This window comes from Pseudonaja textilis, chromosome 1 (assembly GCF_049901715.1).
Source record: "Pseudonaja textilis isolate UNSWEBS1 chromosome 1, rPseTex1.2, whole genome shotgun sequence".
NCBI lineage: Eukaryota > Metazoa > Chordata > Lepidosauria > Squamata > Elapidae > Pseudonaja > Pseudonaja textilis.
In genome coordinates this window covers 194375345-194402402 of record NC_141990.1, presented here as the reverse complement: position 1 = coordinate 194402402, position 27058 = coordinate 194375345, and the positions used below count along the sequence as shown (strand labels likewise).

Sequence of the window (27058 nt, the reverse complement as noted above, 5' to 3'; positions counted from 1 at the left end):
CCTTAACGACTAGATGACACTGACCTTCCTGGAAAGTCATTCTTTTACTCATCTTTTTTTAAAACTACGTTGAGGATGTTCTCGTCAGATCACTTTACTACTTCAAACTACTCCTTGAAGTCAAACTATACTAATGCCTGTTAAGTCTGGAGCACTTTTATCTGCTTATCTATTATCTATCTATCTATCTATCTATCTATCTATCTATCTATCTATCTATCTATCTATCTATCTATCTATCTATCTATCTATCTATCTATCTATCATCTATCTCTATCTCTCTATCCATCCCTGCCTGCATCTATCTATCTATCTATCTATCTATCTATCTATCTATCTATCTATCTATCTATCTATCATCTATCTATCTTCCCTCCTTCTCACATTATTATCTCTCATCATCTCACAAAGTTCACATTTTTTAAAATTCCGAAATTACAATTATTAGGTACTTTTCCCTTAGATCTTGGAGAGGTTTTAAACAGTACTTCAATTTACAGACACCTACAGTTTGACCAGCAGAGGGCATCCGGCATTTTCCTGAATATAACAATATAGTTATTATAATAATTTAGCTATTTTTAATTGCCATTTTTTACATGAGCAGAAATTGTACTGCTGAAATCAACAGGACTGGAAAGTGCTTGAATATTTCATAGTGGCCCTGATCCAGATGTAATCATATTAAAAATGAAATACCAGTAATTCTTCACTAGTTTTGCATCTTGATCCCATTTACAAAGAATTAGAATAGAATAAAATTCTTTATTGGCCAAGTGTGATTGGACACCCAAGGAATTTGTCTTTGCTGCATATGCTCTCAGTGTACATAAAGAAAAAATAAAATACATTCATCAAGAATCATAAGATACAACACTTAGTGATAGTCATAGGTTACTAATAAGCAATCAGATCATACTAGGAAACAAAATATAAATTACACATTAAATGTAGTTTTTCTCTGAGACTAGCAAAAAGATGTGTTAAGGTATGACAACCCCAGCACCATCTGCTATGGATATGATGTATAAAGTACATCAATATATTTCTGTGCAGTCTAGAATATAATTGCAGAGGATGGTGGGGGAGATCCTAATTTTCTGTTTATAAAGCATGCAGACATTTTCAAGTGAGAACATGGCAAGAGAGGAAACAGAACACTTTAGTCTCTTGATTCCTCCATTACTGGTTTCCTCATGAAGCACAAATGACTATGACATAGGAAAAAATATATTGCAGGATCCAATCTGGGTCGGTCACTGGGACCAATGGGTTTAGTCTTCTGAGCTCCAGATCGGATTTGTGCTGGATCTCAGGGAATTTCTGTACTGGACTATGTAGAGAATGTGTAGAGATGCATGTATATTTGCCTTCATTTGTGAGGGGAAAAATGTGCCCACGCTTGAAATCACTAGTTTCTTCCACAATTGTAGAAGATTTAATGAAAATGTCATTCTGGCACTCTCACCTATCGTGGTCCCTTGATTTTGGATGTTATGATACTGAATACATTTTATTTACATCTAAATAAGACAGGAATAGAAGTTATACAGTACAATGCTTAGCTGTGGCAGCATTATACTGTGTTTCATGTCTGTTCCTGGTCATACTTAAATAACCATTTATAATAGAATTAAGGTTACGTAAAGGCCTTAAATATGAATCTCAAATAGAGCTCTTCGATGCTCTAGAATGCACACTATATTGGCTCTTTCCAAGTAATGACTAGAAGAGGATCTGTAATCATGTTACCTTTAGCTCAACCTGGGACAGGGTGGTACATAGAAAGCCGTGTGGTTAGTGTTGTCACACAAGCTTAGGGACATCCAGTAATCGGCTGCAGGTCTTCTGCTTGGGCGAGTCGACTCTGAATGTTCTTGTGAAGTGAAAATAATGAAATAGGCAGACGTCTTTGCTTCATGGATCCTTAATGGTCCTTCTAATTACTTGCTTCTCTTCATCCACGTTCCCCCATTCCTTAGGAATTATTTTTGCTCTGCCATTAGTGAAATGGCTAATGCCTTGCTCATAAATTTTTTAATGTGCATTAGATGGAGGGCTTTTTGCTTTAGACTGAAAGCACTTACACTTTCCCCCAAGCTGCTTTCTGTGAGATACAGCATGAATGTACAATGGGATTGGAAGAGACAGCTTATTGGTATTATGCTATCAACTCTGGAAAGTGTAATTATAAAATATGCTCAAACTGAATTAAGTTTAGGAGCTAGTTTGTAGTTGTCTAATGCACAGACTTATACAATTAAATGGATTTGCTTTCTAAAATGACTTGATATTCACTGAACTGATGGTGTTACATATTGTTCAAAAACAAGGCCTTATTCCAACTTTCTTCCTCATACTGTTCATTAATGGATTTAAATAGCTGAATATTTGCCCATGCATATTTTAATAAAAGAACCCCCAGAAATTCAGTGAGGACTGGTTTAGAATAGGACAGTAGAGAAAAAGATGTGAGTTAAATTTTTCAACAATATTGAGAACCATCAACAGATTAAGCAGCAGCAGAATGGATGCACCGCTACTATCCTGCTTCCATCACAGAATCATTTACAATCGTGAACGTTGCCTCAGTACTAAATCCCAGTCTGAAAGCTTACTAAAATGAATGTAGATTCCTCCATTCTCATCAGCTGCAAGCTGACTACCTTCTCAACTATTCCCCCCAAAAAAAAAGTTACATTGAGATTTGTCAATAGTTATCAAACACAATTGGTGGTCCAAGGACAGCATCTTGAGAAAGGGGCACACAACATTTCAAGGCAGGATGCAAAACTTCATCAAAAAGGCTGACCTTGCAGCATGGACCCATCTGTGGGTTATTTCCCTATAGCTGCATTCATGATCCAGAAGAGGCCCAATCACACAACCAGTTCATGCTCTGGGTATCTCACCTTAGCTCCGCCTGGCCAATTACAGCCCAAGGCTAGTGGATCTGAGTTATTTTATCTGCAGAGAGCCTGAATATACCCACAGAGCCCAACATGATTTGAGTGTGCAAGGTCTCTGGACAGCTATCAGTGAACACAAGGGAGAACTATTGGCGTTTGCTGCCCCTATAGTCAAGAGATACTCCCTTATATTTCACCCATGCCTGACCAGTCACTTTTGTGTCTTCTTCTTGATGGTCTCCAAGCATCGTTCATGCTTGCTTCAGTTAGAACATTGGAAGAAAAAGGAATGTAGGTCCATCAAATATACTTTATCTTTTGATCTGAAAATATATCTAGGGGAAAGGCAGCATTTGGGTAGGCAAATGGTCTCCTACCTTCTGGATAAAAATTGTAAAACTTTTGTCTTTGTGATCTGTTTAATGACAACTACCAGACTGGGATTGCACAAATCCATATCACCTCTAGATAACAACAAAAAAAAGGGGGAAACTCACACTTTGCTGCTAAGGAGGGCTTAGATTTCTCCTGTTCAGATGGTAACCCTAGCTTTAATGTCCTCTTTCCTCTATAAATAAAAACTCATATGACTCTTTTTAAAGAGTTTTATTAACATTCGTATTTTTTTAAAAAATAATGAAGCATACTAAGTATTTTAACAAGGAGAGAAGAACTGAATCAATGTAATTTTCTTACACTTCCAAATCTAGAAATTATTGAAGCCTTAATAAGTCTTCTGTTTCTCTTATCACCACCACAGGTAAGCTTCATTGCAAACTCCTTCCAAGAGAGCTAATTAGATACATTAAGGTATTACCATTAGATACATTAAAGTATTAGTTCACACATTTTTTCCCCATTTGTCCAAGTATATTTTTCTTTGGGGAAAAATCAAGCAGAATTAAAACCATTTACAAAAGTAAGTTTTAGATTGTTTAAATTCTTCATAGAAACAGTGGAATATTTTATTCATGTTTATTTCTATGCTGAATGATTGACATCCCTATTCTATGTACAGATTCACATTAAAATAACCCCTGTGAGTGCAAAATAATCTTGTCTCACTAGGGCTGCACAAACTTATTAAACGGAACATCACATACACACAAAAAAAACTACTTGCTTTTAAACTCTCAGACTCTTTTATCTCTTGACCATGGTAACCAAGTCTTGTGAAAGTATGATCCTAGCATACGGTAAGTGGCCTGATTTGCAGGGGTGTAATATGGACTCTTTCAGTCCTGCTCTTTAGTGGCTGACTTGGTTGGACCGAGATAACATTAACAACTACCTCCTTGGCAAGTTGATTGAACAGTGTACAAAAGTAGTTATCAGCTATAAACTTTGATAAAGGCATTTTGGTTTTCTGAACAAGGTTCCTTACACAGCCTAAGGGTGTCTTCCTCCATCTGACTGTATCCTGTAGTTTATTTAGCAGGCTGACCTAGGCTGTTAATTTAAGAACTATATCACTTTTGGTTAGAATTTTCTTCAATGTAGTTCCTTAAAATGGCTCTTGTTGCAAAGTTACCTCAATCCTCATATGTCCTCAAGGTGCAATATTTGGCAGACTACTCATTCCAAGTTAAGCTAGTCGAAACTAGAAAAGCCCTTGCATCAGGATAACGCATTATCTATCAGACACGGCAACAAGGGTTCCTAGCTTATCTTTTCTTAATGCACTTCTCCTATCTCTAGTTTTAGGTTAGGGTTCTTGTCCCTTTGACTCCTGACACACAGCATATACAGGCATTTCTTTTACAAGTGGTGTGTGTGTGTGTGTGTGTGTGTGTATACATACATATAACAGCCATCATTTCATTAGTGCAAACTACCTCTTTATTAGGTCCTCACACACATTGTGGTAACGCCCCTGAAAAGTTCAGAGTAAAATACCCTCCAAATTGTTAAAGGTCAAGTGCAGAAACGAACATACAGAAAGCAGAGCAATGAATTGCAGAAAAGTTGGTTTTCTGTCCAGATTTTAAAACATTCATATAGCCACCCACCTTACAACAAAATCTGGGCTGATCTCAATCAAGAATTAAAACAATATCAGTAATAATAAAATAACATAAAAACATATTAAAACTATAAACATTAAAAAATTAAAAACAAGTGTTCACCTAGAGAAAAGGATGTATTTAAGCACATATTTATAAAGACCACACAAAATGTCTTGAAAAATGGAATTGGAAAGAAATAAGTTGTAGGCTTTGGTTTATCTTTTGCTACAAGGCAAGGCAAAAAACCACCACAAGGGCCTATCGTTGTGCATAGAACTGTACATCCGTTACATTGGAACCATAGAATATAGAATTCAAGGCACACAAAACATTCTTATTTTCATAAAGGGAAAGGGTATCTATCTGCACATGTAGCATTTGTTTAATAAATGCCATGGAGCACATTTCCTCTTGTATATGAAAAAGGAAACACACTTGTTTTTGTTTTTTTTAAAAGAGATGTATATATCACTAATTCCAGAGATGTATATTCACTATCTTTTAAAAGAGCTAACTTAGCAATAAACCAATATTTTCCCTTGCAATCTCTGATGGCATTCCTCTGAGTTTTCAGAAGTGGATGTTAGTTATCTCTCTGGTGCGTTTCATTAAAGAAAACATTTTAAGAAATGCTACAAATCAAATCATAAAAAATTGGATGTGTTTTTGGCACCTCAAAGGCTAACAAATTTTACTAGTCTTTCCAATGCCACAAAATGCTTTGGCTTCTTACTAAAAATCAGCCAGATCTCTTTGGAAACTCTATTGAAATCAGAAGGTTTTTATAACATTACTTTTCTAAAGTTTATTAAGGTCTGACAAAATATGGTGTTTACTCTTGTTGAATTGCTCCATGCTACAAGTACCATCAGAAAAAGCCATGCACAGCAAAGAATCATGAGCAGGAAGTTGATGGTATGCATGGATAGCAGAAATCATGAATACAGTGCTATGGAATCAGACAAGAATAAACCATGATGGATATTCCAGTTCAAGAATGAGTAAAGCATTCTGACCATGAATAAGACCTTAGATTACAATGTATTTTGAATACAAATATAGAAAATGCTTAGTAGTACCTCTTTTGAAAAAATATTAAGCCTAACTTAAATAATAATAAAAAACACCAAAAAACACATTATGCAACAAACACACTTCCATTTGTGAATCTGGGATAGTTAATGGACAGTAGGGCCCTGAAACTTCCATTTAGCCCTTGAACTGAGGTTAACCTGTTCCAGTGTATACAGCAAAATCTAAGAAAAATAAAATCTGGCAATAACTTGTTGCTATTCTTTTGTTGTAGCTACAGAAAATACAAAAGTCAAGCTTTAAAAGTGAATATAGTAAATGAATCCAAATCTAATTTGTAACTTTGATCAAGATGAAGAACCCTGGGGTTTCCAATGCAGCGAGGCAAGCCAATACCTACCGAGTCCCTACTCTGTGTGGATGGAGGGGCATTTGGGTTGAAAAGGCACTTAGCGGTGAGACCCAGACTGGCCAAATTCTCTCCAGAAGAGAGAGAGATTGCCCGTATGTATTTCAATCAGCTGAATTTCTGTAGAAACTCTCGTTTTTGTAGCTGCTTCCAAGCAGCTGGGAGTTCTGGTTTCTACCCTCCTTTGAGCCTCAAACTTAGGGACTCAAGGCTTGATCAAACCTCATGTTTTTAATCACACTGGAGTTTTTACTGCCTCTTTTAAGATTGAAAATACTTCTGAACAACAAAGATTATAGTTGCTGGATAAATGTCATTTCAGCCTGTTTAAAAGAAACAATATTTTTTTCGGCATTTGTAAGTTGTCTATTTTTTATTTTTATTTTTGGTAACTTTTTGCAATATACACGGAAGGACTGGTTTTAGAGTTATTTTGAAACAGCTTTAATGGCCAAGGCTTCAAATTGATTTAAGAAAGAAAGATTTCAAAACTAAGTAGAAAGACCTCATGTGGGGAAAAATCTGATTTGTTTACATTTTAAAGCAAAACAAGTACATGATGGCTATTTTAAACTGAGTTGTTTTTTTTTTTTAATCTATAGGCTCTGAAATGCTTGAGCTGCTTTAATTCTTTCCTGGAAAAAATGTTAGTGAAGATGAACTCTTTTAAAGACAGCTGAAAAGGAGTTTAAGGTGGATCTGAAAATTACAACTCTGAGGAGGAGAGAGAGAAGGACGGAGAGAGTTGGAAATACTGAATTTACAAATGAATTTGGATGATCATTTAAAAAAAAAACTTTCATACAAAAATACATTCAAAATGATATGGACTGTCTTTTTAAATTGAAATCCAGAACAGTCACTCAAATCACTTCATGGAAAATACAAATGGACTATAATAACTTCAAAAGAAGAGGCAAAGAGACTACAGGAAAACAGGAGTTAGAACTTTATTTATCGGATTCAAAGATGACTGGGAGGAAAAAGGAAAAAAAATACAAAATTGGTTTATTTGTCTATGATTAAATATCAAGTTGCTATTTTTGGTGATGCTAATTGTTTGTAAACAAACTAAATATTGTAATATTTACATTGCCATTTTTGGAAATCTAAATTAGGATTTGTTATTTGTGATAAAAGTTCAATAGCTTTCAATCTTATTATTCTTATCTTTGTAATAATGCTCAAGAGAGGGATGAGGGGAATTTAGCCTAAATAGAAAGAGGGATTATATATTTATGTCCTTGGTTATTTTTGTTAATTTTACTGGACCTTTGTTGGGGAATGGAAGCTGAAAATTTAAAAATAAGTTTATAGAAAATGGGGTGAGGTATGGAATAAAGAGATATCTGGTTGTAATTTAAAAGACAGCAATAAATTGTCAATTTGAATAAGCTTATTGGGTATGAAAGGAGAAATTTCCTTTTTTTACTATTTTGTTTTGAGAGGAATATAATAATGTATGTATGTATGTACTTATATGTTTCTCTGTAGTTTTATCTGTTTAACATACTGTAATTCTTAATACATTTGTTTTAAAAGATGGAAGGAATCTTTGAGAGCTTTTATTGAAAATCAGAATGGCCCCAAAAGATCTGAAGGATAATAAAAAGGATCAGAGCAGATGGCAATATCTCACTAACCTTGGTTGACTTCAGAAACGGTAAGCAAGTTTGGGCCTGCTCATACTTGGATCAGAAATCCCGGGTCTCCTCATTCTGTTGCCAAAAGTTTAACTTGACTCAAAGTAACCTTTAACTTTGAAAATATAATATTTTTAACACCATAAGCTATCAACATACTTTATTTTCAATAAGTTATATTTCAAGTAATTCTCTGGCCCTCTGCTATCTTACTTCATTTGGGTAAATGGCACAGGATATCAGAATTATTCCATGCACCATACTTCAAGTCACGTGCAAATCTCAGGTCACAAAAAGTGCAAAGTTTGAATGTTTTTAAAGATCCCCTCCCCCCACAAACTTGAAAAAAAAGGGAAGGTGTCAACAAACCCCAAGAATGGAAGTCAATAGCATCTTTGGAAGATGTTCAGGAGCTGATTTGAAAATTGGTTTCAGTACGCCAAGCAGAAAACGGTTATTAATCGTCATTTCTAGAAAACATGGTGTCAGTTTCATCATCATACATTCCCCTCTCATAGCGAACAGAAGCCAATCCAATTGAGCGTAGTTGCATCTTTCTATACAGGACGTATCCTAATCCAACAAGAAGGGCGATAACAAATATAACACCAAATGCTATTGCCCCTCTTGAATGATGAGAGACTAAGAAAAAAGAAACAAAAAAAAAAGTTATTGAACTAGAGTACTGGAACTACAAGCCACATATGATTATGGTCATTTTTATTATCTTAATTCATATCCTATCTTTTTACCCAGGGGGTGATCAAAGTCAGTCACAACATAAAAGTGTTGAATGAACAAAGTAAATAAATATAGTTACCTACCCTTTTAAATCAAATTAAATATGAAGATTATCCTATCATTTAAATGCATGACTGAAGAAAAATCAGGGTCCTGAACTACATAGCTTCCTCGCAGCAGCTGGCTGCTTTCTTAACCACTAACATACTGAGGCTAGATATGAATAGTTTTGTTTTTCTCTGTCTCAATCATAGAGAAGAGAAACACTTCTACTATCTACTTCTACTGTCAAGAGAAACAAGCAACCCTTCTACTGCATTATAGTGCAGTGGCCCTCAACTGTTTGGGCACCAGGTACCTGTTATACAGTGCTGTAAAAAGGTTACTCTATTGTGGAATAAGCAATTCCCATTATCCTCAGTCACAGTAAAAGATGACGACGACAATGATTAGATTTTTATTCCACCTTACCTGCAAGCCATAGTCTAAAATATCTGAAAAGGACCCGATAGCTTATCTTCATCTGACTAAACTAAATCATCATTTACATACCTTGAGGAATTTTGCAAACAACTCTGCTTTGTTCATTGTTGCAGTCTGCTTTGGACCATGTTCCATTGGCTGAAAAGATAACACTGCACTGACCATTAGCCTTTTCAGTTTCATTGGCCCAATTTGTATATTTAACGTCAGAGCCATCAAGCCAGTTCAAGGACTTATCTGTAAATAAAAACCAAAATCATTTCTTCTTTAATTTATGAACAAAATGTCTCTCTCTCTCTCTGTATGTATGTGTGTATGTATGTGTGTGTGTGTGTGTGTGTGTGTGTGTGTGTGTGTGTGTGTATTTTCTGAGGTTCTCGCGGGTATTTGTATGTGGATCTTTGGTTATTCGGGTTTTCTCCCGCGTAAGATTGGCAGTATCTAGGCAACGTTTCGATGAAGTCTCATTCATCATCTTCAGGCTTCTTTCTTCGGCTCTGTGCTTCTCAGAGTGATGTGAGATTGCAGCTGCTTCTTCCTTTTAACTGCTAGTGGGGGTGTGACTTGATTGGGTGGGGGCTTGGCTGTGTTCTGATTGGTTGGGGGGTTGGCTGTGTTCTGATTGGCTGGAGGCGTGTTCTGTTCAGGTGGGGGCTTGGTTGTGCTCAGGTTAGTCTTAGTTGCTGGGGGATTTGAGTTGGTGAGCTGTGATCTTGCTGTTTGGCTTCGAGTTCCTGGTCGTGCTGCATCTTCATAGTGGTGTCGGTTTGCTTCATGTATGGCTCGGAGGGGTTTGAAGTGGGTAGTGATGCAGCTGCAGTGCGGCTTCTGGTCCGTGGTCGTGTCTCATCTTCTGAGTGGGTGTGAGTCTGTTTTCTACATGGAAGTGTGGTGGTGGCATCTTATGTGGCTCTCATGGGTGTGGGTCTGGTGTCATTCTTCATGTTAGGTACTCGTCTGTTCATGAGGGCGGGTTTCCAAATGGCTGGAAGGCGGGAGGTGTCATCTCATTTATTCATGCTGTGTGGGCGTTTTTCTATCTCTATGGCTTCTCTGATTATTCTGCTGTTGAAGTGTTCGGTTTTGGCAATAGTTCTGGTATTTTTAAAGTCAATCTCATGTCCTGTGGCTTTGAGGTGTTGGACCAGGGAAGAGGTCGTTTCTTCTTTTTTGATTGACTTCTTATGTTCTTCAATGCGTGCACTTATTCTTCTGTTAGTTTGTCCAATGTATGTGGTGGGGCAGGCAGTGCAGGGGATTTCGTATACTCCTTGGTTTTCTAATTCGATTTTGTCTTTGGGGTAATATATATATATATATTTGGGTATTTTCCCACATCATTATAGTTGTGCTTTTAAAGTTGTAGCTACAACTTTAAAAGCACAACTATAATGACGTAGGAAAATACCCTAACAAAGCTGAATACCATACATGTAAGTACCTGCGAAAACTTAAGAAAACATACACACACACACACACAATTTATTCTATATTTGGCTATCAAGAGTTTGATGTGTACTAAATAGTCAGAGCTGTACTCTGGCTCAATATCTAAAAACTGTCTTAACACTTTATCAATTTGCAATTTGCCATGTTCACAATTCAAAGCAGAGTTGAATTGTTCCCCTAAATTACAGGCCTTTAATAATGCTTTTAATTAATAATGCCTTTATTAAACTAAAAACTAGGTCAGGCAACGAGGAAAGAATCATACCAATCTTGTAAAGACACACTCTGTTTATTCCAAGAAACATCAAAACATCAGCCTGCATAGAGCTAAGTGCATATTCCCTGAGTTGCTTGTGTGGTTGGTGGTAGGAAATCTTAGGGGAAGATTTCCTGATTAGCAGCTGAGGCCAAATAACAGACACAACAAAACATGCCTTAGAGACTTCTTTGTGCAACTTCTGTCACAACTTCAATGCGAGGACTAAGGAAAGCTCACATTACCATTATGGTAAAGCAGGCTTGCCAGCTGTAATCATTACCCCAGGCCCCCAACAATTTTTAGGGTGCGCTGCCACAAAATAAAGGCAGTTGTCACTTCGCAGTAGATATAAGATATTCTTTATGTATTAAAGTGGTGTATGCTCTTAAAATGTTTTAGACCAAGTTTTAGACCTTGTGCAAGTACAGTACTTCACTGTCATTGGTTGAAGTGTGTCGATTTTTTTCAGGCTTCCCCAGAAGTCTGAAACTAGATACAACTGCTTTAATGAACTGAATAATTAAAGCAGCATGTCTTTTAATTATTGCCTTATTTAATTGCCATAATCAGACTGAATTATTATTTAACATGGTTCTTTTTTCACACTTGTTTGTAAATGTGTGTGGGGGGGGAGGGGGGAGACAGAGAGAGTGTGTATTTTAATAAACTGCAGGGAGATGCTGTGCTTATTCTTACATAAGGCCCAACATACTTCTTTCAAAAAATACCCGGTATTTCAAGTGTGCTCAGCTCTATTGTGTAGTTACTTAACATTAGTCTGCCTGCTTGAGTGTAACTGCTCTGGTAGTTCATTTGAAAACTGTCCTCCACAAGATTTTATTGAGCTATTATGAAACAAAAAAAAAGAACCAAAGAAATTACCTTAGCTAGCACAAAAGAACATTACTTTAGTCCAAAATAGGAAGAAGTATTAGAAAAAACCCTCAATTTTCAAGAGGGAAAGAAAATGCAGTCAGGCTTTCAGGATTTGCTACTATACCCTAAATCAGGGGTCTTCAAACTTGACAGCTTTAAGACTTGTGGACTTCAACTCCCAGAATTCCTCCTTCACTCATGTTAGCTCAGGAATTCTGGGAGTTGAAGTCCACAAGTCTTAAAGCTGTCAAGTATGAAGACCCCTGCCCTAAATCAATAGAGTCCCAGGATTACTTATGGGGTCTGCTTCCAACCTTGGCCTACTCTGGAGGGCTGACAGAAACCTATTCTTCATCATTCATATTGTACCCATACTGATTGTCTTGGTATCTCTAGAGCAGAGATGGTGAACGTATGACATGTCTGTCAAAGCTAACATGCTACGATGTTTGGGATGACACACCAGCATTCACCAATACCCAACAACTATTCTCAAAAACAAGGCCTGTTCTCATACAAGTTTTGGACATGGAATATGCTCTTAGGTGCCCCCCAGCAGTAACACAAAAACAGGACATGCTTTTGTGTTGTTTCTCTGTGGAAGAACATTTTCCAAAGTCACTTTGAAGGCTTTGTGTGACCTGGAAGCCAATCTCAGGAGGGCCAAGGACACAAAGAGAACACTGCCTAAAAATGCAGTCCATTTCACATACACACTGAGAAAAAAAATCAGCTTTAGTGTAAGCCAGTTTCCTTGTTGTCCATGAATACAAATATATTCTAGACGTTTTTACCTGAAACTTCTTCACGTACTACAGGTGAAACTCAAAAAATTAGAATATTGTGCAAAAGTTCATTTATTTCAGTAATGCAACGTAAAAGATGAAACCAATATATGAGATAGACTCATTACATGCAAAGCAAGATGGTTCAAGCCGTGATTTGTCATAATTGAGATGATTATGGCTTACAGCTCATGAAAACCCCAAATCCACAATCTCAGAAAATTAGAACATTGTGAAAAGGTTCAATATTCTAGGCTCAAAGTGTCCCACTCTAATCAGCTAATGAAGCCATAACACCTGCAAAGGATTCCTGAGCCTTTAAATGGTCTCTCAGTCTGGTTCAGTAGGAATCACAATCATGGGAAAGACTGCTGACCTGACAGTTGTGCAGAAAACCATCCTTGACACTCTCCATAAGGAGGGAAAGCCTCAAAAAGTAATTGCAAAAGAAGTTGGATGTTCCCAAAGTGCTGTATCAAAGCACATTAATAGAAAGTTATGTGAAAGGGGAAAGTGTGGAAGAAAAAGGTGCACAAGCAGCAAGGATGACCGCAGCCTGGAGAGGATTGTCAGGAAAAGGCCATTCAAAAGTGTTGGGGACTTTCACAAGGAGTGGACTGAGGCTGGAGTCAGTGCATCAAGAGCCACCACACATAGACGGATCCTGGACAGGGGCTTCAAATGTCGTATTCCTCTTGTCAAGCCGCTCCTGAACAACAACATCAGAAGCGTCTTACCTGGGCTACAGAAAAACAACTGGCTTGTTACTCAGTGGTCCAAAGTCCTCTTTTCTGATGAGAGCAACTTTTGCATCTCATTTGGAAACCAAGAACCCAGAGTCTGGAGGAAGAATGGAGAGGCACACACTGCAAGATGCTTGAAGTCCAGTGTGAAGTTTCCACAGTCTGTGTTGATTTGGGGAGCCATGTCATCTGCTGGTGTTGGTCCACTGTGCTTCATTAAGTCTAGGGTCAATGCAGCCATCTATCAGGAGATTTTGGAGCACTTCATGCTTCCTCCTGCAGACGAGCTTTATGGGGATATTGACTTCATTTTCCAGCAGGACTTGGCACCTGCCCACTCTGCCAAAAGCACCAAAACCTGGTTCAATGACTGTGGGATTACTGTGCTTGATTGGCCAGCAAATTTGCCTGACCTGAACCCCATACAGAATCTATGGGGCATTGCCAAGAGAAAGATGAGAAACATGAGACCGAACAATGCAGAAGAGCTGAAGGCCGCTATTGAAGCATCCTGGTCTTCCATAACACCTCAGCAGTGCCACAGGCTGATAGCTTCCATGCCATGCCACATTCAGGCAGTAATTGCTGCAAAAGGGGCCCAAACCAAGTACTGAGCTTATACTTTTCAGAGGTCTGATATTGTTCTATGTACAATCCTTGTTTTATTGATTGCATGTAATATTCTAATTTTCTGAGATTGTGGATTTGGGATTTTCATGAGCTGTAAGCCATCATCATCACAATTATGACAAATCACGGCTTGAACTATCTTGCTTTGCATGTAATGAGTCTATCTCATATATTAGTTTCACCTTTTAAGTTGCATTACTGAAATAAATGAACTTTTGCATGATATTCATCTGTATACAGTTTTTGTCATTTTCAAACATTATTTAATATTACATCCAGCTTTTCCTTACCATTTAATTGTATTCCAAGCCATACTTTCCCAGTAATAAAACAATATTCTTTCAAGTGTGTGTTCACAAACGTATTTTCCTCTTCATCCTTGATAGTCAGAAGATCTGCAGAAGGATCTAATAATAAAACATTTATCTTAAATGAGGAAAATCTGATTTATTTAAATGTCCAAAAGAAATTATTTAAGATGTTATCTGAAATAATATTGAAAAATAACACTTTAACCCAGAAAAGAAACATATAATTTAGACATACCAAGTTTCTTGCAAATTTTCCTAGCTGTGTTTCCAGTATATGTGGAATAATTATAAAATGCCATATCAAATGCGTAGCAATAATCTTTGTAGTATAGCCATTGTGATGCTTCATTAGGAGAGTCTGGACACTTTGATGATGTTTCGGTTTGCTTTAATTGCACTTCTGTGAAAACAAAATAGCATAATCAACTTTATTCAAATATGAACATTTTCTGCTCAGTCAATTGACAGTTTTAGTACTGTTCAAAATATAAATAAAGCAAGGTTCTAAATATGTTTGCTAACAAGTAATAGCACATCTTCATGGAAAAAGTGTTTTAACTCTTAGGAAGCAATAGCTATAGCAAGGAATGAAATGCATGCATTGGTTCTGACTTTCTTTCCCCTTCTTACAAGGCAAGATGGTACTGCCCAGAATTGGCTCTTAACTCTTTGGGCTTCCACCCAAATGAATATATTGCTATATCTACCCATCCGGGGGGTGGGGGTGGGGTGGGTGGGTGGGAGTGGGTGGGTGGGTGGGAGAGGAATGATACCAATAACCCAGAAAATCTTTTCTTTAGTAACTTAAGGGTACTTTTTCGTAAGTGACTTGAATTAACAGCAATTTAGGGAACAATCTAGCCGTTAGTTAAGGCTGTGCAACCACTTTGACTTAATAAATGTCTGTCCTGAGCCCATGAAGTGATTTACACAAAAATCTCTGCACAAAAAGGGAATGGAGATGACAACTAAATCTAGCCTGAATCCCTTACGGCTTGAATCTTTTGCATACCTACAAAAGGACAACCTGTGAAAATCATGGGAAGATTTGGAATCATAAGCACGTTAGCAACAGCACTACAAACATTTCCATGAATTCAAATAAACAGTCATATACTTCACATTTAAGTCATACGTAGGAAAAATATGTTGGTTAGTAAAACTGACTCTAGGTTAGGCAAACGTAGCTAGTACGGAATTGCATGAGGTAAAACTGGGTTGTGCTGATGGCCTATTTGCCAAAAAGGGCTAGAGCTCTCCATACTATTAGCAAGTTTAAACAAATTTAATAGTAGTAATAGTCATAGGCACCTTGGGTGCAATGCCAAAACAACAGGAGCACTATTTTATTATCACTGGCAAATTCACCACCAGCCAATTGCAAAAGGCAGCTTTTACTCAGGACAGCTTACATTCTGTGACGATGCCTCTAACACCATCAAATAACAACACCTGCCTATCGGAGGTCCTTGGCAAGATAAAAACGCCAAATCCAGTCTGAATATTTGGCTGACTGCGATGAACCATCATCTTATGAAAAAGTGTTACACGAAAGCCTCAGAGGTGACTTTCCAACCCCATTTCCGTATAGAGCATTGCAAGACCACCTCTGAGGAAGAGTAGCAGGAACTCCACTATTAAGGAGGAGCAAAAGGAGGCAACTGGCCACTTGAACAATTCATCACAGTTGGCAAATCTCAATAAAAATTAAGTATTAAAACCAACTGTTTTTGGTTTCCTTTACAATTTTTTAAAAAATTCTGTGCCATGTCCCTTTAGGCAGCCTGAAAATAAGACCCACCTTATTTTTATTATGCTCTAGGCCAGGGGTGTCAAACTCTAAGGCCTGTGGGCCAGATCTGGCCTGTAGGGTGCTTAAATCTGGCCTGTGGGGCCAGCCTGGAAATAGCAAAAGACCGGTCCATGGTGCCTCTGGCAGCCAAAACATAGAATACTTTATTGGCCAAATGTGATTGGACACACAAGGAATTTATCTATAATAAATTTATATATAATAGCACAGGGGGCCTCATGTGCCCCTGATTTTGGCCACAAGGGTTCTGCAAGAGGCCGGCCGTCCCGACTCCACCCCCTGCAGAGAACTGCAATGCTAATCTGGCCCTTGAAGAAATCCAGTTGACACCCCTGCTCAAAGCACTCTGCAAGCTGAAAACTACTATCTTGCCATGCTATCTGGTTAAGATCTGCTTACCACTAAGGAATTATATTCAGTATGGAAAGGAGAAAATGCCCATTATTTTGTGTTATAGTTTCTTAGGTGGAAAAGAATCAAATGATGTAGGAATATATGCTTACTATTTGAAGAAAAGTAGCAGATAGCACCATCGCCTTGAGAGGTGCATTTCCTGCGATTCCAAATTCCTTTGGTGTCCATAGCAAAACAATTTCCAAAAGTATGAGAATGCTGATATTCCCAAGGCTGGTATTCAAACTGGCTTCCATCAGACCACTCAAAATCAGAATCATTTCCCTAGGGAAGGTGCAACTTTGTTGATCAATACTGATGGTACACTTGTTTTTAGCAAACGCTAGAGAAAATGGTTATGACTTGAACAGATGACAAATTCAGACTCTTTTTCTTAACATTCTTTTCTAGTATACACCATAACACATGAACTCAGTTGTGCTTGGCTGTATTCTGAGAAGCAAGACCTCAGGGACTCGTTTACTCAGCAATACTAGTGCAATTAGCAAGTATGTTAATGAGTAGCACGGAGATTCAAGGTCCCAACCGTGAGCAGCTCCACATGGGCTGAAAAGCCAACTCATTGCTCTCCTTCCAAGGCAAACAGCAAATAGGAGATGCTTAGCTATGTCTTATGGAGTAGGGTAAAGCATTTTATTATCTTACTGATTAAGTCCTGGGTCAGAAAATGTTTTTTCCTCCAATTTTGTAATCTCTGCAAAATAGCATAATAGAATGAGCGGAGGCATAAAAGCCTTAGCTTCTCTAGCAGAGATGTTGTGGTCCTAAACCCAAACAGAGTAACAAGATGTATTCATTTTAATCATAAAAGGTTACAATAAGTTTAGGATGGCTGTCAGTAAATTCTAAGAGTGCTCAAGCAGAATGCCATGTTTTTATGGGCAGAAAAAGTCCATAATGAGCCCATGTAATATTAATGGAAGGTAGCTGTCTATCTTTACCGGTTCCAGGTTGACTCATCCTTCCAAGGTCAGTAAAATGAGGACCCAGATTGTTGGGGGCAATAAGCTGACCCTGTAAACCATTTAAGAGAGGGCTGGAAAGCACTGTGAAGTGCTATATAAGTCTAAGTGCTATTGCTATTCCCTATTGTCTAATAATTTGCTGATTATTCTGATTTTGAGATTTTAAGTTTAATGACACTTTAAATGTTTTTAATGCTATGAAATCCTTCGAAGGATGGATTACTATTGTGACTTGTCAAGAGATCTGTGAAGTGAGGAGCATACAATATTGTAAAATAATTAAGAAAAAATATTTTCAAATAGTGCAAGCCATAGAAAATACACTACTTTCCAAATGTGGATTAGTGAGTAAAGGCCTCCTCTGGAGAACTTATTAACGAGGCAACCCTGTATGGAAAAGTTTCTCAGCACAGTCTCCATCTGGCAGTCAGATTGAGACTTCAGATATAGAACTAAGCAGCTATACATTATTCTCTCCTGACCAAATATACAAAGCCCATGACATGATTTTTAATTTTTTGAAAAGCAGTAACGAGTTGTCTTCTGCTCATTTCCATCTTCCTGAGTAAAGCACTCCCCCTCACATGGGTGTGTCTCTGGGTTTGGATGTTTGTATATGGGTATTGTCAAGACTGGTGTTGGCAAAGTTAACTCATCCTTTGCCAGCTATGACTGCCCCCCACCCCCATCAGATATGGTTCACCATAGAGGGTGGCAAACTTTTGAAAGCTCCCCATTGAACTTAAGGAAGGAGGCAGATTTAGTAACTTTAATTAGTGTATGGAAATACTCTACGCTCTGGAACACAGACTGAAACTTGAACTGCATGAGCATAGAACATTAGTTGTGAGAAAAACTACAGTTTATGAAACATGTTTGAGTAGTAACATGAAAAGGATTGGGTAAAATTGGATACAGTTTGAAGCCTGAAGTCAGAAGATCAAAATTATTTGGTGGTTTGATTCTATGATAAGAAACCAAATATAAAAGAACGAAGCATAAAAGATGGAAGTACAAAAATGGAGAACACGAATACTTAGGCATTGGTAAACAGATCTAAGATTCTGTCACATGTGAAAAATAAGCTAGAAATCTCTGATTCAACTTACATTATGATTAGATAAACCAATCCACAATGGAAATCCATCACGCTTTACAATATCTTCCAAAAAGAGTTGTTCGGAAATACTGTGAATGCTGGCTAAATCACTTCCTTTCTGTTTGCATTCTTTCCATGCCTCATACCAATTGAGCTGTTGCCGAAGAATCCAGTAAACATTGTTTTTGTAGGGCAGCTTTGTAGGAAGCGGAGGTTGGCTGATTTTGGGCTCTAAAGACAAGGAATGAATTACACGTTGCTTTGCTGTATCTGCTGCATAAGGGAAAAAATCAGTGGAATCTGAAATTCAGTCCAAGAGATCTTTCTTACCCAGGTCTAGCTTGCAGACCAGGAGGCTGTGAAAACCAAATTGCCAATATAACCAGTTATTATGCGAATGATCGTAAATGTCCCAGAAGCCATCCACGTTAACGCCGGCAAGAAAGAAGTTACTCTTGATGTTAGGCCGCCCATTTCTCCAGTTGTTGTAGGACACGTATGTGTCATCATACCACTTCAGGTTACCTGCAGAGGAAAAATATAGGATTTTGGAGGGGAAATAAGGAATACCAAGAGACATCAATGGCATTTGAAAATTTGAAAGGACTGAACCTCCCCCCCCACACACACACACACACACACACACACACACACCTTGGCAACATTAACACAACTTGAAAGGGCAAAGGCCAATAAAAATCAGGAGTCCTGACCATTTAATTTACAGGTAGCCCTCAATTTATGATCACAATTGAGCTCAAAATTTATTTTGCTAAGTGAAACATTCATTAAATGAGTTTTGCTTCATTTTATAACCTTTATTGTCACAGTGAATCATTACAGTGGTTAAGTTAGTAACATTGTTGTTAAGCAAATCCGGCTTTCTTGTCAGAAAGTCACAAAATCCAATCACATGACACCCCCCCAGGCACTGCAACTGTTATAAATATGAATCATTTGCCAAGCATCTAAATTTTTATCCTGTGATCAAGGGGATGCTGCAATAGTCATAAGTCAGTTTTTTCACTGCTGTTGTAACTTTGAACTGTCACTAAATGAACTGTTGTAAGTTGAGGACTACTCATAGTAAGTGTATAGTTGCCAAAGGATTTGGAAATAAAGGATCATTACATTTGAATTATTTTTAAATTGCACTTCTAACACTCATAGAAATGTTAATTATTTTTAGAAATGCAACTTAATTACTATTTATCCATCTAGCCCACTTTTAGGCCACTATTAGAGTATGCAATCATAAACATAGTCTTAAATAAGGGTAAAACATTTTAAAATAAACTGACTTTGGAGAATTGTTCCATTCACTCCCAGTTGACAATTTTAACTAAAATAAAATTAACATTTTCTGATTACCATATAATAAAGGAAACATTGAACTTTTTACACATCAAGGTTCTGCAAATAATATAAAATTATTGTAGTCTCTAAATTCAGAAAGCAAGAGCCAATAAATAATTTCCAACATACCGTCAGTGTCATGAGTCAAACCCAACCACATCCACTGAACAAAGCCACTGAAAGACTGAAACTGTTCAAGAATAAAATCATTTTCATCTTCATCCCTGATACTCAAAAGAGATGCATTTGAATCTGTTGAAACAATTAAAAAATAAATCATGAAATGAACTTAGAGAACTTTATAACGCTATCTTTTTGAAGATTTAAGCAAAGGATCAGATCTGAGAAGCACTGCCCACATGAAAAGAGATCTTAAAGTCATTTTATTGTATCATGGGAATAGCAAATTCCATGTTAGACAAAGTTAAGAAACAATAATTAGGACTCTCAATATGTGTAACATAGATATGTACAGCTGGAAAAGATGGAGAGACCTGAAGTGTTTTACAAGGAACGTTTGATTAGGAACTTTCCTAAGAAAAATAATAGAGCTTGAAGCAATGATTAAAGAGGATTATATTTCCAAAACATGAGAAAGAATATGTTCTGTTCCCAACCTCCACAATTTAATAACATTCAGTAGGAAAAGAATGGGAGAAAATTCTGCAGGTAATTAATACGTGGAATTCCACGCCAGAAGATGGAGCAATAGTTCATAGAAATTTAAAATGCAGTGCAGTTCAGGGGAAATTCACAGATAAAAAGCCGTCAGCTTTATTCATTACAGGTAGATATGGCCTCCATTTGACAGAAGTGAATCAACAGCAGAGGTGCTGTTGAAGTGTGCATAATTTGGCTGCAGGAATTGTCCTGCCAGTCTTGGAAACAGGATGTTGAACTAAATGATTATTCTTACAGTTCAGCAGTTTTGGCTTCATTTTTTTATACAAATATTATATTTCATTAAATATTGAACTTGGAAACTCTTCAAGAAGCCTCTTTCTTAAGTGAGAAGAAAAGTGGGTGTTTAAGAAGTCATTTCTTTTAGTCATAACCAGCAAGAAAGGTTAATGTTAACAAAATATATAAGCTGATTAACAATTACTTTTATTATGTCAAAGGACGATCCAGTGGGTCACAGGATATTCTAATATTATACAAACATACATTCTCTAAACAGTAACATTAAAAGAAAATATGAGGACCCTTTTCCATGTATTGCCCAGTTGAAAATCGACAGTTTTGCATGTAACAAGTTACAAATACAGTAAAATTAAGATGCCTCAAGTCCAAAAATGTTCTTCATAAAAGTCTTTGAACACACAAAAAATCAGAATTTTAAAGAGGAACAGCTTACTCATTTTCATGCATGTATGTTTAGCTTCAACTGCTTTCAATCCTCTCCATCTATTTTGTGGTATTAAAAATGTGTAACAACTGTTTTGATATGCTATCCATGGCATATTCTTAACCTGGTGTGGGCATTTAATTGATCCAGGATATGCTTCTTGGGTTTCAGTATCATCTGAAAAATAAACCCTTTTTAAAGGCAGTGCTTAATATCTAAAATACATTCAGTGTTTAATACTACAATACAACTTTCATCAACTTAGAATTACTGGATGCTGGTCATTAATGATATCATTTTGTGGACAAAGAAAACAAACAAACAATAAATCTGGTTACCAGGAATGAAAATGCAAAATAAGAAGGATCAGAATGTTAAAATTCATCTTATAAAAAAATAAAGGTAATCAATATTATTTATCCTTCTCCAATAGACAGAATGGCATTTGGGCCAAGGGCATTTACTAAATATGATGGTTTGAAAGAGATGAGAATCACTTGTGTTTCCTTTTCTTTAGATACACAAACGTGTTCTTTCTATCTCTCTCTCCCTCCCTGCCTCCTTCCCTCCCACATTCTACCTAATCTCAGGCCAACCCACCTCACAAGATGGTTGTTGTGGGTAAAATAGAAGGAAGGAAATGTCATGTATATTTGCCACTGTGAGTTACTTAGTAAGTAATAAAGTGGGGTTTAAAAAGCTAAACTGATAAAATAAATAATCTTTTCTAAATGTATTCTCATTCTTTTTTATATCTATAACTTTGCATTCCTTAGGTACCGACTTCCGATGGAAGGAAATCCAAGGAAATCCACAATCAAGAAGTTGGTGACACTATTGTGATAAAAGCCCAGCCCCTTTGTATGTGCATGTATAAAAGGGTGAGCTCTGATTGGTCTGCCTCAACTGCCATCTTGACTTTTATGACATAAGCCTAGCCCACCAAAAGCCACTGTTTTAGTATTTCTCAGGCTAGCTAGATTTGTTATTTACTTGTTTTCTGCTGTATGCTCACAGACCAAAAGTTAACCCAGAAATCAAAACAAGCAATTTTACAAAGGCAAGAATGATAAGAAACAACCTGCCTTCATAAACTAGCATATCTATCAACACATAACTTTTTCTAAGCCTAAATCAGACCAAACACTTTCTAATAGCAATGGTGAGGGGGTAAAATGTTACAACTTTGTCAGATTTTGCAAGACTGATCCCTTTTATAAAAAGCATTAAGCCCAAATATTCGCTAAGAAGGGGAAAGGTTAGTGTTTTGATGTAAATGTACTGGAATCTAACAGTTGAGCAGGTTGGACTTTTTGTATATATTAGAGGATGAGCTCTGTTCTTTTTAGGCATCTATAAAATAGTTAACTGATATGTGTGGATATATATGAGTGGATATAGTCTGATTCATTGGCCATTATATGAAGTGGCTCACAAATGTGTGTGACCAAGGTCTCCAATAAGAATAACTTATCTTCAGAGCCTTTGTTTTGGAGCTGTGTGGGAGATAAGAATTGTTTTCTCTGGAACAGCTGCCTCCGCCTTTCCCATTCACCACCATGTCTGTTTCCTCCTTCACAGGAGTCCTTAAGACTCCTTTTCAAGGTCTTTGGGGCCTTCTGAGAAGGTTAGAATCAGATTGGCCTTGGCTGGAACACAGCAGATAAATTCTAATCCGTTGTACTGGCTCCCCTTCTCCCCCAAAAGTAAATTCTTCCTCTGAGCGTGAATATATTTACAATATAGAGCCTAAACCTGATAGCAAGCTGAGTTAGTCTCAACACCTTTATCCTGGGGAACAAGGAGGCCTGAGCAGAGAATACACTGTGTCAAAATACTGAAAAATGATTCACCATTGCAACCATATCTAACATTAATTCATACATACACAGCATTCAAGATATTACAACTTCTGATTTATGAGGAAAATGATGATAAAAAAAATTGGCAGAGAAGTGGAGTACAGCTTTATTTTAGAGAAGGTAGACCCCTTAAAACTTATTCTACATTCAAAAGCCAAAAAAGTGAGTGACTGGCAGCCAGTAAGAATTATGAAAGCACTGGTGGGTAGCTGTGTAATTTTAAGTACAGGTAGTTCTCAATTTACAACCATTCACTTAGTGACCATTCAAAGCTACAAATGCAGTGAAAAAAGTGACTAGTTTTCGGAAGCTTGGCAAATGATTCATATCCATGACGGTTGCAATCTCCCAGGTTCATACGATTGATTCCCTTTTGCAACCTTCTGACAAGCAAAGTCAATGGGGAAGCCACATTCACTTAACAACCGTGTTACCAACTTAACACCTGCAGTGGCTCACTTAACAAGTGAGGCAAGAAAGGTCATAAAATGGAGTAAAACTCACTTAACAAAATGTTTTGCTTAGAAACAGAAATTTTGGGCTCAATTGTGGTTGTAAGTCAAGGACTACCTATACATATATAATACAAAGTAGTTTATTTTCTATTGTATATTTTTTTGTACCTATACGTATATTTTCATTTTTACTTTACGGGCTTAAAATATTTTCAATGCAAAACTGTAGACTCATGACATATAGTAATAAAAGAAGCCCTACTTCCGGGTAAGTAACAAACTGCTCCTGGTTTTTCTGTATAACATTCAGATGTTTTCCAAAATCCATCTGTGTCCAAATACACACAGTCACCAAGCAAATCTTTGCCTTCTTCAGACCAACGACTGAAACTAATGTGTTTTTCATCTGACCAGTGATAATGTATTCCATCCTAGAAAACATCAGAAAGCAGAAAGATAAGCTGCATAAAACGAATTATTAACCTGTTCTGGAAGCTATGACAAGAAATCATGAACTTAAAATTCAAGCAAGTGGTTTTCGGAATGGACACCAGGAAAAATATAACAAAAATATGGAAGTCAACTTTGCCAAATTGGCAGCTTAGAAAAACAAGAACTCAGGGGCCAGTGGATTCTGTAAATTTAGTAAGAGATTAATTGTTTTTGGAAGTTTTTATATTTAAGCTGGAATATGATACTTCCTGCATTGTTCAACACATCTTCTTACATAGACTTTTAACTGGATAATATGAAAGCTAGTTTTTTTCCATATTCCCTATGATCTCTGCCCTTAAAAGAGGGGGAAATATATCAAATATTAAATTAAAACCCTCAAAGTGATGCAGCATAAACTTTGCCACGTTTAATATAAACGTCTAAGTCATTTTATTTGATATGCATTCTGCCCAAAAAGGAAGCACATGCAGTACTCTGGTGTGTCTCCATTTTAGTCTCTGGGCAGATTCTGAACAGAATCTCAAAACAATTCAGATCAAATAGTGTTGCTTTTGAATCTTAAGTCTCATATTGGATTTAAATCTTAGCACTATCAAACCTTGGAACAAAACCAGATTTTAGCTGATTTGCACATCCTTATTAAATACATCGATTTGTAATTACTGTTATTTATTTTAGTTTAGGCAATGGCTGAAATATGCACTAAAATGCAATACAAGACAAAAACAAGATTGGAATCCTGTCACTTAATGCATAGAGTGGAAAGCACATCTGACAAGGGTTCCATCCATCTTAACTCAAGCCTGGAAGAACTACCAGGTCTCCAAGAGCTTACAGAATGTCAACAGGGTGGAGCCCCACATATTCCAGAGGGTAGGTATCTATGACAGAAAAGGTGTACTTCCTGGGTCTCCATAGATGGCACTATCTAATCAAAGGAACCTGGAGTGGGCCAATACTGTTTTGGCATCCTGAAGCCAACATCAGGATACTTCATTTCAAGAGTATCAATGGAAAAGATGCTCTAATATCCGAGCCATTCAGCATAGTAAGATTGAGTTGGTGTTTTCTTCTCTCTATCTAGGCCTCAACAGCCTTCCAAGCATTGAGATAGGATCGTAACAGTCTTACTTGGCTGATCTGGGGTTGAGGGAAATAATTGGGTATCATAAGCATATTAATGATATTGAACCCCAAATCAGCAGATAATCTCATCCAGCAGCTTCACATAGAAAGGTACACTCCTCTACCTGATGAGTTATAGCAGTGCGGGATTTCACCTATTTAGATATCTCCATCCAGGAAGCATGGCCAATTTGCTGGTTGGAAAGCTGAAGATAGTAAGACTTTATGGAGACTTGAGGTATGAAGTATTTATCTGACAGGTACCATTTTGGGTAAAATTGTTCTTGAACAATGTGGACATTCCCATGATGCTAGATTTGAAAGTTTTTTTTTTTAAAAAAAAATGCACTGTAGAACTATTTAAAGGAGCAAAAAGAATTTATCGCCATTGTTGAGACATTCTAAAAAGGTATTCATGAGACATGTATCTGCAACACGGTTCAGCGCTCTAAATAGCCGTAGTGCTCACATTTTGGAGGTATTATTTAAAGTGTATTTTATCATTTTATCATATGTCCAATATTTTTTTATTTCAAGAGTACGTTTGAAAGGGAAAGCAAAGCCTTACATCATTGCTAGTGAGCCCAATCCAGAGCGAGTGATTATGGAGAGCCACCTGAGAAGCAAGAAATGCCTGTTGATATTGTTCTGTAATGCTAACCAGCCTCATATTGCTCTTCAGGCATTCTTCCTGGGCATCAAACCACGTCAACGTCTTCGGAATTATGGTATAGGTCACATTTAGATATTTCATGGTACGTTCAGGAACTTGTATTGTCTGTTTTTTTACAGAATCTACAGAAGAAGAAGCAGCACTTGAAGAGAAGGAATGAAGTAATACACAATAAAGAATTTCATTTTCAAGAACAGTGTTTTCCCTTCAGGGAATTGATCGAACTTTCAAATACATTTTGGAGCACATTGTATTTTGGGCAACTTAATAAAAAATAGGGGATTTTCAGTCATCCAGGTCAGGGGTCACCAACCTTTTGGACATCAGGGACCACTAAACTCATAATTTTAAATCCCAGGGACCACTAACCGGTTCTGTGGCCATGGTCTAATATCCTAAAAAGCTTTCCTTTTGGGCGTAAGAGGAAGAATATTTCTCCCTCGTTCAAGAAGGTGACATTCAAGATTGTACCAGGAAGCTTTCAAAAGTAAAACATTGTATGGAAAGCCAGTAGTACAGTATTACATAATAGCTCTTAGCCAAGAAAACATTTAATTTGGGAATTACTTTTAAAGTAATTAAATGTTACCACAGAAAGTGAGCTATTTAAAAAAAAAATTTTTAGATCTTTACCATCCAGCTCCCTAATGTGGATCCAACAAGGTCAGGAGATTTACAAGTGGATCTTCTAATATTAAATATTTTATGTGCTGACTGTACTATCTGACCACCGAAAATGCCACTTAGTGAAAAGCTGGTATTTCAAACCTTTATTTCTCTACTTCACGTACCTGGATCCTTCTGACATATGGCCAAAGGCAAAGTATCAAGACAAGAAGTAAAATTCCAAGTTCCTAGATAAGCTTTGGGATTATTGAGCAAAACACCACACTGGTTACTCTCTTCCTCATTAAATACCTGGGGGGGTGGCGGGGTGGAGAGAAATATGACATTATATTATCAGTGCTGGCATGTCTCATAAACAAATATGATTGAAACCCTTGATACAATGATATTAAACAGTAATGTTTGGAGGTATTGCTAAATTATACATCTAGCTCTCATGTGTGTAAAACAGACTTGTCAACATACTCATAGTATCTCCTTTATTCTTACATAGCTACTGGAATGAGATTAGGGTCTTGGTTGTAAAGTTATTGCAGTATAATGTTCTCCCTAGTAGTGGTGGGGAAAATATGCTGAAATCAAAATGAAC

The 27058-nt window shown here is 37.1% G+C and overlaps 1 protein-coding gene across 1 annotated transcript in view; it reads right to left on the bottom strand.

Moving 5' to 3' along the window:
• Positions 1-5101: 5101 nt before the first annotated feature.
• Positions 5102-27058, bottom strand: part of LY75 (lymphocyte antigen 75) — an 82732-nt gene continuing 60775 nt past the window's right edge. The window contains exons 24-35 of the mRNA XM_026697170.2: positions 26634-26760; positions 25738-25964; positions 23851-24019; positions 21281-21448; positions 20053-20175; positions 18898-19092; positions 18578-18798; positions 16593-16767; positions 14512-14676; positions 14256-14372; positions 9293-9460; positions 5102-8641 (exon numbers count right to left, since the gene is read on the bottom strand). Of these exons, the coding sequence (XP_026552955.2) occupies positions 8457-8641; positions 9293-9460; positions 14256-14372; positions 14512-14676; positions 16593-16767; positions 18578-18798; positions 18898-19092; positions 20053-20175; positions 21281-21448; positions 23851-24019; positions 25738-25964; positions 26634-26760 (2040 nt within the window). The 3' untranslated portion in view covers positions 5102-8456. The remainder of the gene's footprint in view (positions 8642-9292; positions 9461-14255; positions 14373-14511; positions 14677-16592; positions 16768-18577; positions 18799-18897; positions 19093-20052; positions 20176-21280; positions 21449-23850; positions 24020-25737; positions 25965-26633; positions 26761-27058) is intronic.